The sequence below is a fragment of the Ixodes scapularis genome, unplaced genomic scaffold (assembly GCF_016920785.2).
Source record: "Ixodes scapularis isolate PalLabHiFi unplaced genomic scaffold, ASM1692078v2 PGA_scaffold2__306_contigs__length_199485367, whole genome shotgun sequence".
In the NCBI taxonomy this organism is placed as follows: domain Eukaryota; kingdom Metazoa; phylum Arthropoda; class Arachnida; order Ixodida; family Ixodidae; genus Ixodes; species Ixodes scapularis.
In genome coordinates this window covers 180554269-180568768 of record NW_024609857.1, presented here as the reverse complement: position 1 = coordinate 180568768, position 14500 = coordinate 180554269, and the positions used below count along the sequence as shown (strand labels likewise).

The 14500-nt window shown below is 44.8% G+C and overlaps 1 protein-coding gene across 1 annotated transcript in view; it reads left to right on the top strand.

Annotated features, from left to right (window-relative positions):
• Positions 1-727: 727 nt before the first annotated feature.
• Positions 728-14500, top strand: part of LOC115328450 — a 68366-nt gene continuing 54593 nt past the window's right edge. Inside the window, exons 1-2 of the mRNA XM_040222720.1 lie at positions 728-788; positions 9313-9449. Of these exons, the coding sequence (XP_040078654.1) occupies positions 743-788; positions 9313-9449 (183 nt within the window). The 5' untranslated portion in view covers positions 728-742. The remainder of the gene's footprint in view (positions 789-9312; positions 9450-14500) is intronic.

Here is a 14500-nt window from a genome sequence, read left to right as displayed (position 1 = left end):
CGAAGAATACTTAGATTGCCAAGTGTCTAGTTATTCGTATTTCTCCGCGCGTACGCCGCACAGTCATTGCAAAAAACTCACTCAATGTAACCAAAGTTTACAAATAAAAGTGCCTGTTTCCCGACATTATAAACCACAAACACATATGGCCGCCTGAAAAATGAGCGCAGCTGACAATTAGAAAAATTTTTTTCCACCAGACCAAAAACACCACTTTATGTTACAAGTGCGAGCGAAACAGATAATAAGTATTCATTTTATTTAATCGGCAAGACGGTACAGTACAGTACGCTGTCTCTTCAGCGGTCGAAGCTCTATTGCCGTCAGCAGTCCGCAGTGAAGGGACTTCGGTGACGCGGCATGTAATAAATTTGTAAGACTCTGCGCCGAGGCAAACAAGTATAGGTTTAATTGAATTACCACGGGGTAAAAGTCATAAATAAATAAATATAGAAAATACTTGAAATTGACCATAGTGTTTTTCTTCTGCACAATCGGCTGATCAGTGAATGTACTCGAGCGCGGATTTCGCAATAGCTGAAGAACTGAACACGAGGCAATACAAAGTCCTTTCCTTCGACGTAAATTTAGTGTTATTTATTACGGCAGTCGACACATCGTCATTTCGTGCGCACAAACTTCTGCCCATTTAAGGCTCCGTAGTTCTCTTGAAAGGTCGACCAAAGAGTTGGAGCGAAACAATAGTCAGTCGTCTACGGGGTTTCGACAGATCTTACTCAAGATGAATGCCTGGGTTATGCTCATGGCTCTGGGAGGCATTTTCGTCGGTAAGTCAAAAGCTTGTATTCGAAAAATGTTTCAACGCGCGCATTATATCTTGTCTACTTCTAACTGCTATATGCAATTCTTACATCGTTCGAGCGATTCAACATGTACGCCGCAACATTACTTTATACAAAATCAATTTATTGTACACCGAGCATCGATCATTCTACGTGAATCTCTAACAAAATAACTTTCATATAAGTTTGTCAATGGTTTTATAAACAACAATACTGTTTTAAATAAACAAAAAGTGAAGCAAATTAGCTCACTAATTTGTTAAACTTTCACTAGAAGCCGCCATTCGCTGTACGGAATTTTGGCGCTGCTGGTGCTATTGAAAAGTACTTTTTGCATAAGCTAAATAAAATAAGACAATATAACTTTAGGATTGGGTTAGACGAAAAATACTGCGAGTTGATTTATGTGCGGATTCAAAGACGTCGACATAAGCGTCAAAAGGCTTCGGCCCGATGAAGCGCACCGCAATGTAGGTTTGGTTATTCAAAATGAATCCGAAATTATGGAACCCAAAACGGCAAATTTTGTTCCAGCAAGACATAAAAAACATTAACAAACAAAATTAATGGGCAAGAAGAAAAGGAATCAGACTATTTGAAAACACATCAAGGTACTCTAGACGGTTCTGTGAGGCTGTCTTTAAACAACACCACCTTACCTTTGCATCATATCGTATTTATTTGAAAAGGAAAAAGTAAAGATTCTTAACACGAGGTTCGTCTATTCGTGGTTTTTCTGATGCTTATAAAATAAGACGAGAAATATGGTAAGTTTAGACAACATTCACTTTGTATTGAAATTTGGATCGAAAAGAGTATATCTTCTGTATGTAAAACAGCACTAGAGAGAGTATATGAGTCTATTGTTCAAACACATCGGCTGGCTCACATGCATCTGAAAGACTGTTAGTGGACATAGTTGCTGCCGAACGTGCGATATGTATGGAAAAGACAGTGATTATTCTTCAACACATAGCGGCGTAGCGGGTCTGGGTCAGATGATGGTCGGGCCGCCCGGCTTTTAAGCAAATTTCTGGGGCTAAGAGGAGACTCTATGATGACCTCTACCTCTGATGTGTCACGTCTACCCCTAGACGGGTCGGCGCCGTGACAACAGAAGTCCCGTCGACCCGGCTATGTCCATCTGGTTCAGGCTTGGCCGGTCACTGCTGCGAACACATCTGTGTGCCTCCTCCCCCGCCCCCCCCCCCCCATCCCCCCCATCACGCCGTTCTCTTTCCGCGCTTCTGTGTTTGTACTTTTCTGCCCTTCTCTTCAAATCAGAGGTCGTTATTGATACTCCGCTAAAAGGTCCCTTTTTCGGGTCTGCACAGGGCAGCGCCCTAAATGGGAAGGGGTTCCAAAATAACGGCATGTTGCTTTAATGATTCTATGAGTCGCAACAAAAATGTTTCGTATATTAGGAGGGGCGCCAAAATTTATACACACATTTAAATACGTACAACGTTCAAAACTGTTACGTTTTAAGAAAATATTTGATAGGATAGTGCAGGCACGATCGGTGGAATTTTACACGATTTTATGCTATATAACATTTGCGTACCTTATAATACCAAGAATAATTGTCGTCATTATTACTTCCGCTACGAAATCTAAATATTAGATTAAGAAAACAATCTACGAAAAGCTCGATCTTGTAACTTGTAGCTCTACAGGATTGCAGGACCGGATTAAGGGACTTCGAAACCCTGGGCTGAGGGCTCTTCTGAGGCTGTCATAATGATAATTATGACGACAACAACGGTGATGACGATATGACTGGTTAACACAGTACATTCTCGAAAGCCTAAGTTATTTTTTTTTTTTTTAGATTTCTACTTTCTGGAGCGATATCATTGCTCAAAATGAGGAGGAGCGTCATGTTATGCGATCACTCTATGCAAATTACCATTACTAGAAGAACGGAACGCAGCAATTTCATGACTACCACGACTAGCTTTCCAAAATGCGCTCAGGGCTACAAGTGCCGAACTGACTCTGCAAATGTAGTCAGTGTGCTCAACAGTAGTTGGTTCTCCGTGGTTAATGGCGGTGGGTCGGTAGGTGGCCCGTGGCAGACTCTCACGTGAACTAATGAGCGGGAAGGATAGAGCACAATGACAAGCAGCCTTACTAGTCTCGTTGGCATGATCGATTGATTGCACTCGGTAGTCACTGTCTAGACTTACTGATGATTCAGGTAGTAGAGTCTTCATTGAATGCCTGAAAACAACTGGTGACACCTTAATAAATTATGGTAGCTCTTTTTTTACAGTATTCTTTTATTAACTCTGATTTCAAACAAGACCCGCCTAGTAAGACGATTGTGATCTGACATTTGAATTGCGAATCAAAAAGAACTACGTAACCGGAAGAACGAGGCCTCGTCATGTTATCAGTTTTCCTGACTTAAATAAAAAAAATACTAAAAAAGGACTGGTGCAGAAGAATAAAGATATCCGGTTGGCTACCATTTACTTTCACTCTTAGGTTTGGTAAACTCCGACACTCAGAGGCAGAAACACGAAGCACAGTAACTAAAAACATCGTTCATTTGCTGTCTTTAGACCAGTCTCCTCATTTTTTTATAAATTAAACAAAATGCTTTTTTGTGAAACTTTTCTTTTTCTGGAAGGCCGGAGGCATTTCTTCTAGTTTGTAAAAGGTGGAAACATTTTGAACGAATTGTTATTGAAAAAAAAATTCTCCACGTTACTCAAAGGTCTTGGCGTTGCTAAAAGCTTCGATATGGAGACAATGAACACATCGAAAAGTAAAACCATGTGTGCGGCTTTTGGCTTAAACACAGACTTGACTAAAGGTCCACTATTGTTCCTAAGACGAACGTAAAAAGCGCCCATAAAAAAGAAGAAATCATGTTTAGCTTTTTCTTTTGGCTCCAATTAGTAAAAACGTTACTTTGACCACGGCGGAAGCGACAGTTCTGTCCTTTTCGCCAGGGAGCATCGCAGGCCGCACGTCAAAAACACGTGTTTGCTTCGTACACACTATACTTCGTTACACCTTAGCATGACCTATTGTTAGCCGCGCATGTTTAAAGCGCGAGCTGATTGCTTTGGGTGAAACCTCGGCGGTTGCACAAGCTCTCGTGCAGTGAGTGCTCCAGCATAGCCTCCTCTATGCTGAGAGAGCCAGGCAGATCGCCACGAGAAGCGGTCGTCGAAATTGAAAAGGTGGAGCGGCAGAGAATGGATGAGAGGAGAGCCACGTGACGGGCGCCCCGGTGCGGCGAGACACCGAAACACACTTCTCCCGAGCGATGGAATGTACAGCAGTGCTCCTCGCGTTCCTCGCGCTACCACTCCTTTTCTCGTCGGGTTTGAAAACCATCTTTCGGGTCCTCGCCGCTGCAAAAGCTGTGCGCTGACGTCCAGGTTCAACGAGAAATGCTCTGTCGTACCAGATCATGGCGCTCCAAATCTGAGATCGGGCATTTTATAGCCCTGTCGTGGAACTGCCAGGCTTCGTGAGCATAGAGGAGGCTATTGCTATAGGCAAGGCGGTCAAGGTTAGCCGCTCGTACTTGCACAGTTTTTTTATTTAGTCAGTCCTAAGGTGAGACAAAGTATATAACATTATCAAGAGTTAGAGCACGGCAGAGTGAAAAGGCATTTACGTTATATCCCTTTTGTTTCTATAATAATAGGATGGAAGGTTCCAGAAGGCTGAGGTCCCCTCGGCGTCTTTTTTAGCTCATACCCAGTTAGAAAAAGAAGGCCGAGATGTAGCGTGATGAGCCGGTCGCACGTCAAGTTAATCGGGTCTTCCTGTACACCAAATCAACAACCAAACAAGTTTGACAATCAGAATGTTGTTTGGTTTTGCTTGTAGCGCTATTAAGTTTGTCACGCTTCTCTTATTGAAGGGTGTGAAAAACGTCTGAAAATATATTTTTTTCTGTATTATGAAAAATATGTTTCTCTTTAATTTCTCTTTCCAAAATATATTTTTTGTGACCTACACTATCGGGTCTTCCAAGGGCCGGGGCCCCTGGGCTGCAGCATGCTTAGCCCGCACCATAATTCGGCCCTGCTGGTTTGGTAAACTTTGACGACGTTCTAAACGCGTTTTAGTATGCGTTGTATATTTTTGTGAAAAAAAATATACTATGGTTATATTTTGTTGAAGTTTATGATATGTGTCTATATAAAATATATTTATGAATACCAGGGGCCCTCGTAAGTACCCTTGTTGAGCTTATTACTTATTTTCTCCGTGATGCTCCTGCAAAGGGACATAAACTATGGAAATCACATGGAGTTAGAGTAGTCCGATTGATTTACCGGTGCAAATAGTAAAAAAAAAGGATGTTTCCGTATATTTTTTCAAAAGATGCCAGCGTTGGCATCTTTTGGTCACCAGCCTTTCAAAGGCCTTCAGACTCATGCCCTTTAAAACATCTGCGAACAAACACATGCAGAGTGGCACGTGCAGAGTCGGGGTCGCGAGCTCATTCGCCAACCGCTCAAACTTCCCTCAAATAAATGCCATCTGAAAGGCCTGCAAAGCAGGATGTAATAGTCTCTTAGCTCATGAACATGCAAGGAACAGAATTCCAGCGTCTGAAACACTTACGCCGCCGCTTCTCCAACCATCGCACGATCGCCCTGTGTCGTGTGGACGGACAGGGAGTTTAATCGGCGGAGGCAATTCCGCCGATGGAACTCCCCCCCCCCCGCCTTTAGCTTTCGGGATATTCACATGATTATAAAAGTAAAGGTGACAAACACGCTTAGAAAAGGTGCGGAAGCACGTCGGTATCGGCCTAACCCAGCGTCTTGTACACCGGGTAAACGAGGTCCCGCTCCTCGAAGTGCTTGCGGCAAACAAAAGCCGACGTTGACGGTGCCTTTCCCATCCTTAGTTTGATTGTCCATGCTCTCTTTAACATCGATCTCCTCGGGTGATGAACGTTGATACAGGCTTTTTTCGGGATTGCATTGCGGCACTAAACAGCAGGTCAGCATGATCACAAACCAGAAAAAGGGTGTAAGGAAGCGAGCCGGATGCGAGATCGCAGAGCTGAGTCCTTCCCCTGACGTTACGCTACACCTCACCTAATCAGGGCGCGGCAACCGCAGCCACACTTCTGTGTGCTCTCGGGGCTAATGGCTGACGGCCTTAAAAACAAAATTCAATGCACTGTTATGAGAGAGTAAGCCCCCCTCCCCAACCCCGCCCTTTCCCTCCCCTTTCTTGTTTTGCGGCACTTCCCTCGCTCCGTTCTGCCGCTCCCAGGTGTCGCCCCTTTTCCGCCAAAAATTTCGATATCCACTTCTTGACCCCCTCGTCTCCCTTTCCCCTTCGCGGCCGTAAACTTGAGGTACACTGCCTGGAGAAAATAAATATGCGTGTTCTAAAAGTTGGAGGTGTGCTGTCCATATTCTGTCCGTTATGCGTAATTCTTCCGTAAAATTTTATCAATTATTTCTTAGTTAACATCTAACGACTTTTGAACGCAGAATTTTAATCAAGGTCTTATTGGTCGGTGTTTTCTACCGGCAAGCTCTTATATTCACACTATGAAAGCTGAAACAGATTAAGAGAGAACTATGAGGTAATCGAAAAACCGAGTATCATTTGTGACTGACATGCGGAAGGGCTGATATTCCCTTCATTTTAAAGGCCAATCAACGAATTCATAACTCCGAAAAGCTCCAAAGGTGGTATTTAGTAGCATCATGCAACTAAAACCTAATCAATGACTATCAACGCAGGCCCCTAGCCAGGAATTTTTTTCGGGGGGGGGGGGGGGGGGGGGGGGGGGAAGCTGGGGGGAGTGGCCGGGGCCTACTTTCTGAAGGCCATGAATATTTGAGCACTGTTCTGAATTTTCAGTAATTATTTTTGGTAAACATGTTCCTGCTTACATTTTGTCAGTTTTTATTTTTTTTTAAAGGCCGATTGGTCTCATTATATTTGACAAAGACACAAAAATTCGTTAATCTCAGGTAAAAACTAAGAATATAAGTATGTGACATATTATAGTTTATATGTAGTAGAAAGCCCAATATGGCAAGCAGAAGACAAGCTGCGTCTCTATACAGTTTGTTTCGTTCCATGTTTTTGTATCTGAGCGAAACATAGCGTTTACACAAGGACCTCCAAGTGGATCTCCTGATCTGCCTTCACAGAAGTTAGATATGTTAAAGGTGACGTCGTCAAAGAATGGACGGCTTACCGAGCAATAGGTCCACGCTCTGGTAGAGAGTCTTGTCAATGAAGAGTGACAAAGCATGGATGACCAATCAAACTCTATACTTTACTTAGCGCGAAAACATAAAGAGTCAACAAAAACATACTCCAATATACAAGTGCAAAACGCGACGCGGCATTCCTTAGAATAAAGTAAATACTTAGAGAAACAGTTGTTCACAAACTTAAGACAGAAATGTCATACCATTATAAACAATAGGACAAATTAAAGGAGTACGGAAACGAAATTTTAGGGCTCGGTTTATTGCTTCTGTATATACCATATTATATCAGCACATGAGGAACATCAGTATTTTGTTTGGAAACGCAAGAAAAGTAATTTTAAAACAAATAAAATGGCTTCCCACTTGCACCTTGTAATTGGAGGGTCGACGCTTCGTTCGGGGATCGTCACGTATTGTTCTTTCCTCAGTGGCGCCACCCTCGGCAGTTCAAAGCACTCATATAGAGACCCTAGCCGAGTACGCAATGTCGAAATCGCGCTGCATCCGCGGATCACGATTGTTTTAGTACCGCCGAGTTGTTTTTGTGTTTATTCATCACGTTTTCATAAAGGATGCCACACAATTGCGCGGCAGAAGGTCGCGGCAACAGCGTGGCGCACTGCGACACGCCGACACAAGGGTTTCCGAACAATGAGAAATTCCGAAGCGTGTGGGTACGCCTCGCGCGTCGGCCGTCCTTCGGGCGCCGGTGAAAAGCGATCACCTCTATGGTGACCATTTTCGCGATGAGGACCATGAAAGGCTATCCACTTTGCTCGAGAGTCTGGGTCTTCCTGCCAAGAATATTCGGTGGCTACCAGAGGTTGTGCCGACTGTTTTTTTTTCCAAGAATAGAAAAGCAGAAGAGCTCAGCAAACCGCACGAAAAGCGGAGAAAACTAGTAAGTGAGCACGTCGTTAATAAATCACTAATAGAGGGTACCTCCAAGTTGCCAAATTATTTTTAAATGCAAGGCCTTTCTTGGCAACTCCGGCCCCTTCGAAGTTTTTCGAACGGATGGTCGGTCGGTCGGTTGGTTCGTACAGTTCTAGCCCTAATCGCATGTCCGTTACCGTGATTGAGAGTGACTACTCGTCCTCGCTGACATCTTCCAAGTCCCATTGGAAGTCGATGTCATTGTTATCTCGAGCTAGTAGCTCATGGCGGAACGCACAGCGGACTACAAGGGAATAAATGTATACGTCACGACGGTCGTCGTACAGCTGTGAAGTCCTCCGCCATTCCGAAACGCGAGACTGTCACAAGCAAGAGCCACCAACTGGCGGCGCTCATAATTACGTTAGCCTTTGGCTGTATTGAGGAGCCTGACGTTATGATTACGACGGAGTTTCCATGACGTATCCCACGCCTCGATGGCCGTGTTCGAAGCGCTCGCTAGAATCGGACGCTTCAAACAAAAAATATAGCCATCCGCTCAAAATACGAACGTGCGATTCTTATTTATGATTATCCTTGGTCATATTTTACCTATTTCAGAAATGTTTCCGTATATTCTGATTTTCGTTTTGGTACCCCAATAGAAGTGTAGGCCTGTGCTAAATAAGTATCATCTGGCTTGTCGGGCCGGCGTCTCCGCTGTGCAGCTCGTCCGAAGTGCGGGAGTCTCAGGTCGTGCCTGAGGATCTCTATAGGCAGGGGGACGGGAGTCAACGGGCTGTTCAGGAGACGATTGTAATCTGCCAAATTACGCAATGGAGCACGTCGTTGAGTTTGTCACCCTGCTTCTTGTCTGCCTGTTCCGGACTTTGTTCTAGTGATCTCCCAGACGCCAGCAATCTGACAATGATAACAAAAAAGGACCCGGGCTTGAGAGGGAGACATGCCCTGAAGAAAGCATGGTGAGAAAAAGGAGAAAAGCTAATTTAGGGTTAAAAGGACATCAGTCAAGCCGCCGCGGCACCAAGTTCTTTCTGATAAAATGAAAGGATGAGCCTATGAACTGCGGGCTAGTCAAAATTCGAAAAGCTTCTATAATCTCCCTCCCGATGCGTTCACAAAAATTTACCAGCGTTGTCGTGGCGGCAAAGCCGGGAGTGCAGCCGCGGCCTTATCAAGATAAGTTTTATTCTCCTTTTCTCTTAACACTACTTTGTTTGGTGATTCACAATTCATAATTAAAGAATGGCCCAAAGCAGGCTATTGGGTATACACAGGACGGCTTAAGAAAATCTATCCAGGAGCTTTAGGTTGTTGTAATCCGTTCTACTGTCGTCGAGGGTTCTATTTCAGAACTGTGTTGCAGGCTTGTGCTCATATGTCTGTTTCAGAGGCAAATACCGTATCAAGGGAGCAAGTAATAACGCTGGGCGTACGATTTGTGTGTGACACTTGGTTTGTGAAGTCACGGCAAGACAAACATCACACGACAGCTCTTCAGGACTACTTACAAATGTTTCTGAATGATGTGAGTCTCGACTATCTCTATCTTCCTGTGTTCTTATTAAATGCGATAGCTACTCACTTTTTACTTCGTAGTTTATTTATGTTCTTATTAAATGCGATAGATACTCACTTTTTCCCACTTAGATGATTTGTAACGCACGAACTAAGTCAAATTCGGGCTTTTATGTGCCAAACCAAGGACAGGCATCTGGCACGCACCCGCGGAGGACTGAGGATTATTTTAGACCACCTGGGGAGTTTTCACGAGCAACCAAAAGAACTGTTACGCGGCGCCTTATCCGCAATAAGCCTCCGCCATAGCGCGATCACCTAGGTCAAGATTTGAACCCGCCACATGAGGATCTGTAGGCGGCGCTTCGCTTCGGAGCCACGGAGGCGGCTAAGCGCACCAAGCCATAGCCTCCTCTATACTGACAAAGCCTGGCAGATCGCCACGAGACGTGGCCGCCGAAAGTGAAAATGGAAGAGTGGCAGACAAGAGGCATGTAACGGGCGCCCCGCTGCGGCGAGACGCCGGAACACGCTTGTCCTGAGCGATAAAATGTCTTATCGTGCTTCTCGCGTTCTTCAGGCTGCCGCTTGTTTTCTCGTTGGCTTTGAAAACCATGCTTCGGGTCCTCGCCACTGCAAAAGCTGCGCGCTGAATCCGAGAAATGACCTCAGCTACCAGATCATCGCGCTCCAAATCTGCGACCGGGCACTCTATGGCTCCGTCATCGAACTATACCAGGCTTTGTGAGTATAGAGGAGGCTATGACCAAGCAGATGGCACGAATCTTTTCTAGTGTATACCTACGTCAATTATGTATATATGAGGAAATTCACCCAATGAATGTGATAGGATATATTGTATTTTTGGAGCACAAAAAACCTATTTTTGGTCAATAAATATATTGGCTTCTTTATGAAGAATACAATTATAAATGGTATTGTGATACTTATATATCTATTATGATTATAGTGTATGAGCCCCTGGATTCCTTCTCCCAAGCAGGCATAAGCCGCAGACTCGACGGCCGGTGTCGTCCGGCTTCTAGTGCTCGCGTTCCGCCTTGATGGCCTACTTTCCCTCGCGCTCCTACTCGCGTGTGCTTTCTTGTGATGGCGGTAAAAATTGAGAATTTGACAATTTTATACGTGCTCCGTGTCGTACGTGTCGCTGTCTTTCCCGTTTCGAGGGACACAGTGGCAGTGACACAAGGAAGGGGACCGTAAGAAAGCGCTAACCCTTTTTTGTACAAAATAAATATCGCAAGGGTAACTCCAATCACGAGTGAAGGCTGCCAATACGGCCAGGATTAAAATATTATCAAAATAATCAAAAGGGTTCGTTGACGGACCGCTTTAAGCGCTAACGAACCTCCCCTTCTGTAGATTTTAGTTTCCGTTGCTGTTTCATCTTCGAACAGCCGAATGGACATCGACTACGTTGAGGTGTGCGGGAATGGGCCTCCGGAGGGTAACGACAAGTTCTCCGAATGTAACATTACCAATCTTATGTACTGTTAATATTAAAAAGCTTAAGACATACGTTGACGAAGAGCATTAAAAACGTCGACTGCCCGTGCACCTACGCTCCACTACGTCGATGTTTTTTTCCGACTACCTACCACCCGTACTCAGCCGATGAATATCGCAATCACCTCGCTGCACTAAAGCACCGCTACGCCGAATGGTGAACCATGTCAGTCCTCGTTGCATTCGCGAGCTTTGATTCTCACGAGGATGCCTTTTTCGTGGAACCCCTCTGGCAGAAGTGTTAAACCGAATTTGACAACATAGTGCTGGCATGCAGCGTTAGAGACCCAGCACGTTGGAGAGTTGTGCTACTGCACTATACCGGCAAGTAACTGTGTGACATAAGTATACGAAACGCTAACAGCGGCGACGGAATCGGTCGTCTTTACCAGTAACACGATCTCGAATGTCTTTAAACTCGGGGTTGAGAAGCTGTCCAAGAACCTTGATGCAAAGGCAAACCGAATGCCAGCGCTCTTTGTTTCGACAGAAACGTCAACTCCCCAATGAAGGCATTGATACCTGTAACACGATGATACAACACATCTCCATGCTATGCGGAATCACAGACCTGGAGGCGGAACTCAAATCGCATCTCACCCAAACTTGCTGCTCAGCAACGTTAAGGCGCAAGTCACTCCACAAAACGAACATGACACTGACGGAGTTACTCGAACATTCGAGGCATCACGGATATGGCATACCGGCAAGCGAAAAGTATGAAGAGCGCCCAGCTTGCATGGAAAATGTCGCACTTCGTGTGCAAAAAAATAGGTAAAGGGAAAAGACTGGTTATCTCAGCAACAACAATACCGCACGTGTGTACATTGTGGCGGCACCTAACCATATTGACCAGAAGTTTACCCGGCAACGGGACATACCTGCAGGATCTGTGTTAAGGCAAATTTGCACAAGTCTGCAGTTCGTCGGGACGATCAGAACGAGGACGGTAACTATATAAAACCAAAACCCTAACAAAAGTGGTCTCTCCATACTTCATCTCCAAGACCATCGACCGGCACAAAAAGTTGCCACAAGCATTCATAACCTCTATCTCGTATGGAACTGCGAAGCCAATGATCGATTCTGGTGAAACTGTCAACATGTGTGAGCACACTTTCAACACGCTCACCAGGAAGCCTTCTCGGCACACTTTCACAAGTCGGTCCTTATGAATCCTGCAAACCTTTGCACATTGTTTGTGACTTTGTGAATTTCTGGGTGAGCAATGCTACGACAGCCAATGGTGCAAAACGGTTGTACGCGTCGTCAAAGGCGACAGCCATCCACTACGACGCTAGTAATGTCGCGACTCAGCCACAGCACTGGTTTTATTACCTTTTGCATAATCGGTGTGTACTGCTGACACACTCCAAGAATATCCTGAGCACACCAACGGGATATATGCAAGTTCAAAGTGGTGTTATGTTCCTCCACATTAGCTCGCCTCCGGTATGCCAGAAACGCCGCCATAGATTGTTGGATCAGAAACTGAAGAAGGAAGCTGAACCTCAAGCCCTACATCGTGGATTTTATTGAATCGGTAAACGGTCCTGCCCTATGGGTCTCCGCAATAGTGCTTATTCCAAAGTCAGCAGAAGAAAATCAAGTTCGATATGTTTTGGCCACTTTTCTACATACGTAAAAACGTGGCCATAGAGACAACATCTAGCACTGACACTGAAAGGCGTGGCTGCTCAGCTAACACCTTCAAGGGTGTTTTTAAAGGTTGACCTACGACACGGCTACACCAGTTGGATATGTATCAGAAATTTCGCACAATCACCACCTTCACAACACCATCTGGCCTGTTCAGGGGAAACGTCTCTTTTCTGGAATTTGCTTAGCTGCTGAGGTATTCCAATGAGCAATCTAAACGGAGAAATTCCAACGAGCAAACTTAAATGTCATTGCAGACATAGCGGGAACAGTCAACATCACTGAAAACATCCTTGTCTACGGCTGCACAAGACAAGAACATGAAAAGTTCCTTGGTGCAAACCTGGAGCTATTATAGCGAACCGACTTCGAAGTGAACAGAGCCAAGTGTTTTTCTATCAACCCATGCTAGAGTTATTTGGCTTCATCTTTGAAAGGGAAGGACGCAAGGTTTGTCCCGATAAAGCGGCAGTCATTCAGAAGGGACCGACCTCAGAGCCTGTTAATAAATATGTTATCGTGGGTTTGCTACATATTGTTCTTCTTTCGTATCATACTTTGTCACTTTCTCCGCAGCACTTTGAAAGAAGTTTCGAAAGGCGCAGCCTGGCTATGGAATCGAGAGCAGAAAGACGCCTTCACCCAAATCAAGGAAGCAGTCAAAATGCGTTGCCTCTTGCACACTTCAACCCAGAGGCACAAACAACATTGATTTTTAACGCCAGCCCTGTTCCACTGGGTGCAATGCTCACCCAATATGGACATAACGACCCTCATCTAAGACCATTTCTGTACGCCAGACACTTGCTCCCATCAACTCTGCAAATATATGCGCAAAACGAACGAGAGGCACTTGCCATAATCTCTGAAGCAAAGTTTATGTTCATAAAGGTCCATAAATATCTGACGTCCATATTAACAACTAAGGCAACTAACACCCCTAAGAGGATTAAGAGATGGCGACTTTGTGTCTAGCTTTATGATTTTCAGGTGCGCTACAAACGTGGAGATCACAACCCTGCAGACTGCTTTTCTGGACATCATGTTGAGGCGCCCAAAAATCTGCAACGCTCTACTGAACAGTTTGTGTTTTTTCTGCATGGGAACAGCCCGGCTTAAATCACTTTTCCTTCATGAGGTTCGAACAGGTGCAGACAAGCTCAAACACTGCCATCGATGAAGCCATCGACAAACATGCCTGGCATTGGCTGGAAAACGGCTTCGCCTGCCGCAGGGATACCGAAGATCTTCGGTATCTCTGGGGTATCCCTGGGGTCTCTGTTCAAAACGATTACTCGCAGGTGACGTTAAGTAGACAAAAAATGCTTTGGGAAAGCACAAGTACAGAAAGAAACAACGGTTCCCGAGTTAAACTTTTCGACGACAAAATTCAAATCGATAACGACTTGTTCGTATGGGATTACAACACCACCAGCCGAACAAACCTGAGAGATAAGGTACAAAGCCCGAATAAACGACAATTGCGGGATACAAAAACAAAACCGCTCAGACTTATCAATAGGAACGCTAGAAGTCTCGTCAATAAAGTTAGCGAGTTAGAACACATACTAATGCTATATAATCCGCATATTGTCGTTGTCACAGAAACGTGGCTCAACGCAGACATAAAACACAAGGAAATAATACCACCTGCTTACAAGATGATACAAAAAGACCGCCCAACGCGGGGGGGGGGGGGGGGTACTGTAATTCTCAAAAAAATCAATCGTGCGCCTTGTGATGGATGATCTTCCAGATACCGAAAGTGTATGGTGCCAAATTACTTTCTGTGACAAAAAAGTATGTAATAGGAGCGGTCTACAGACCTCCTGATTCCCCACTGTCCACGATGGAAATAATTTACGATTTTACAAT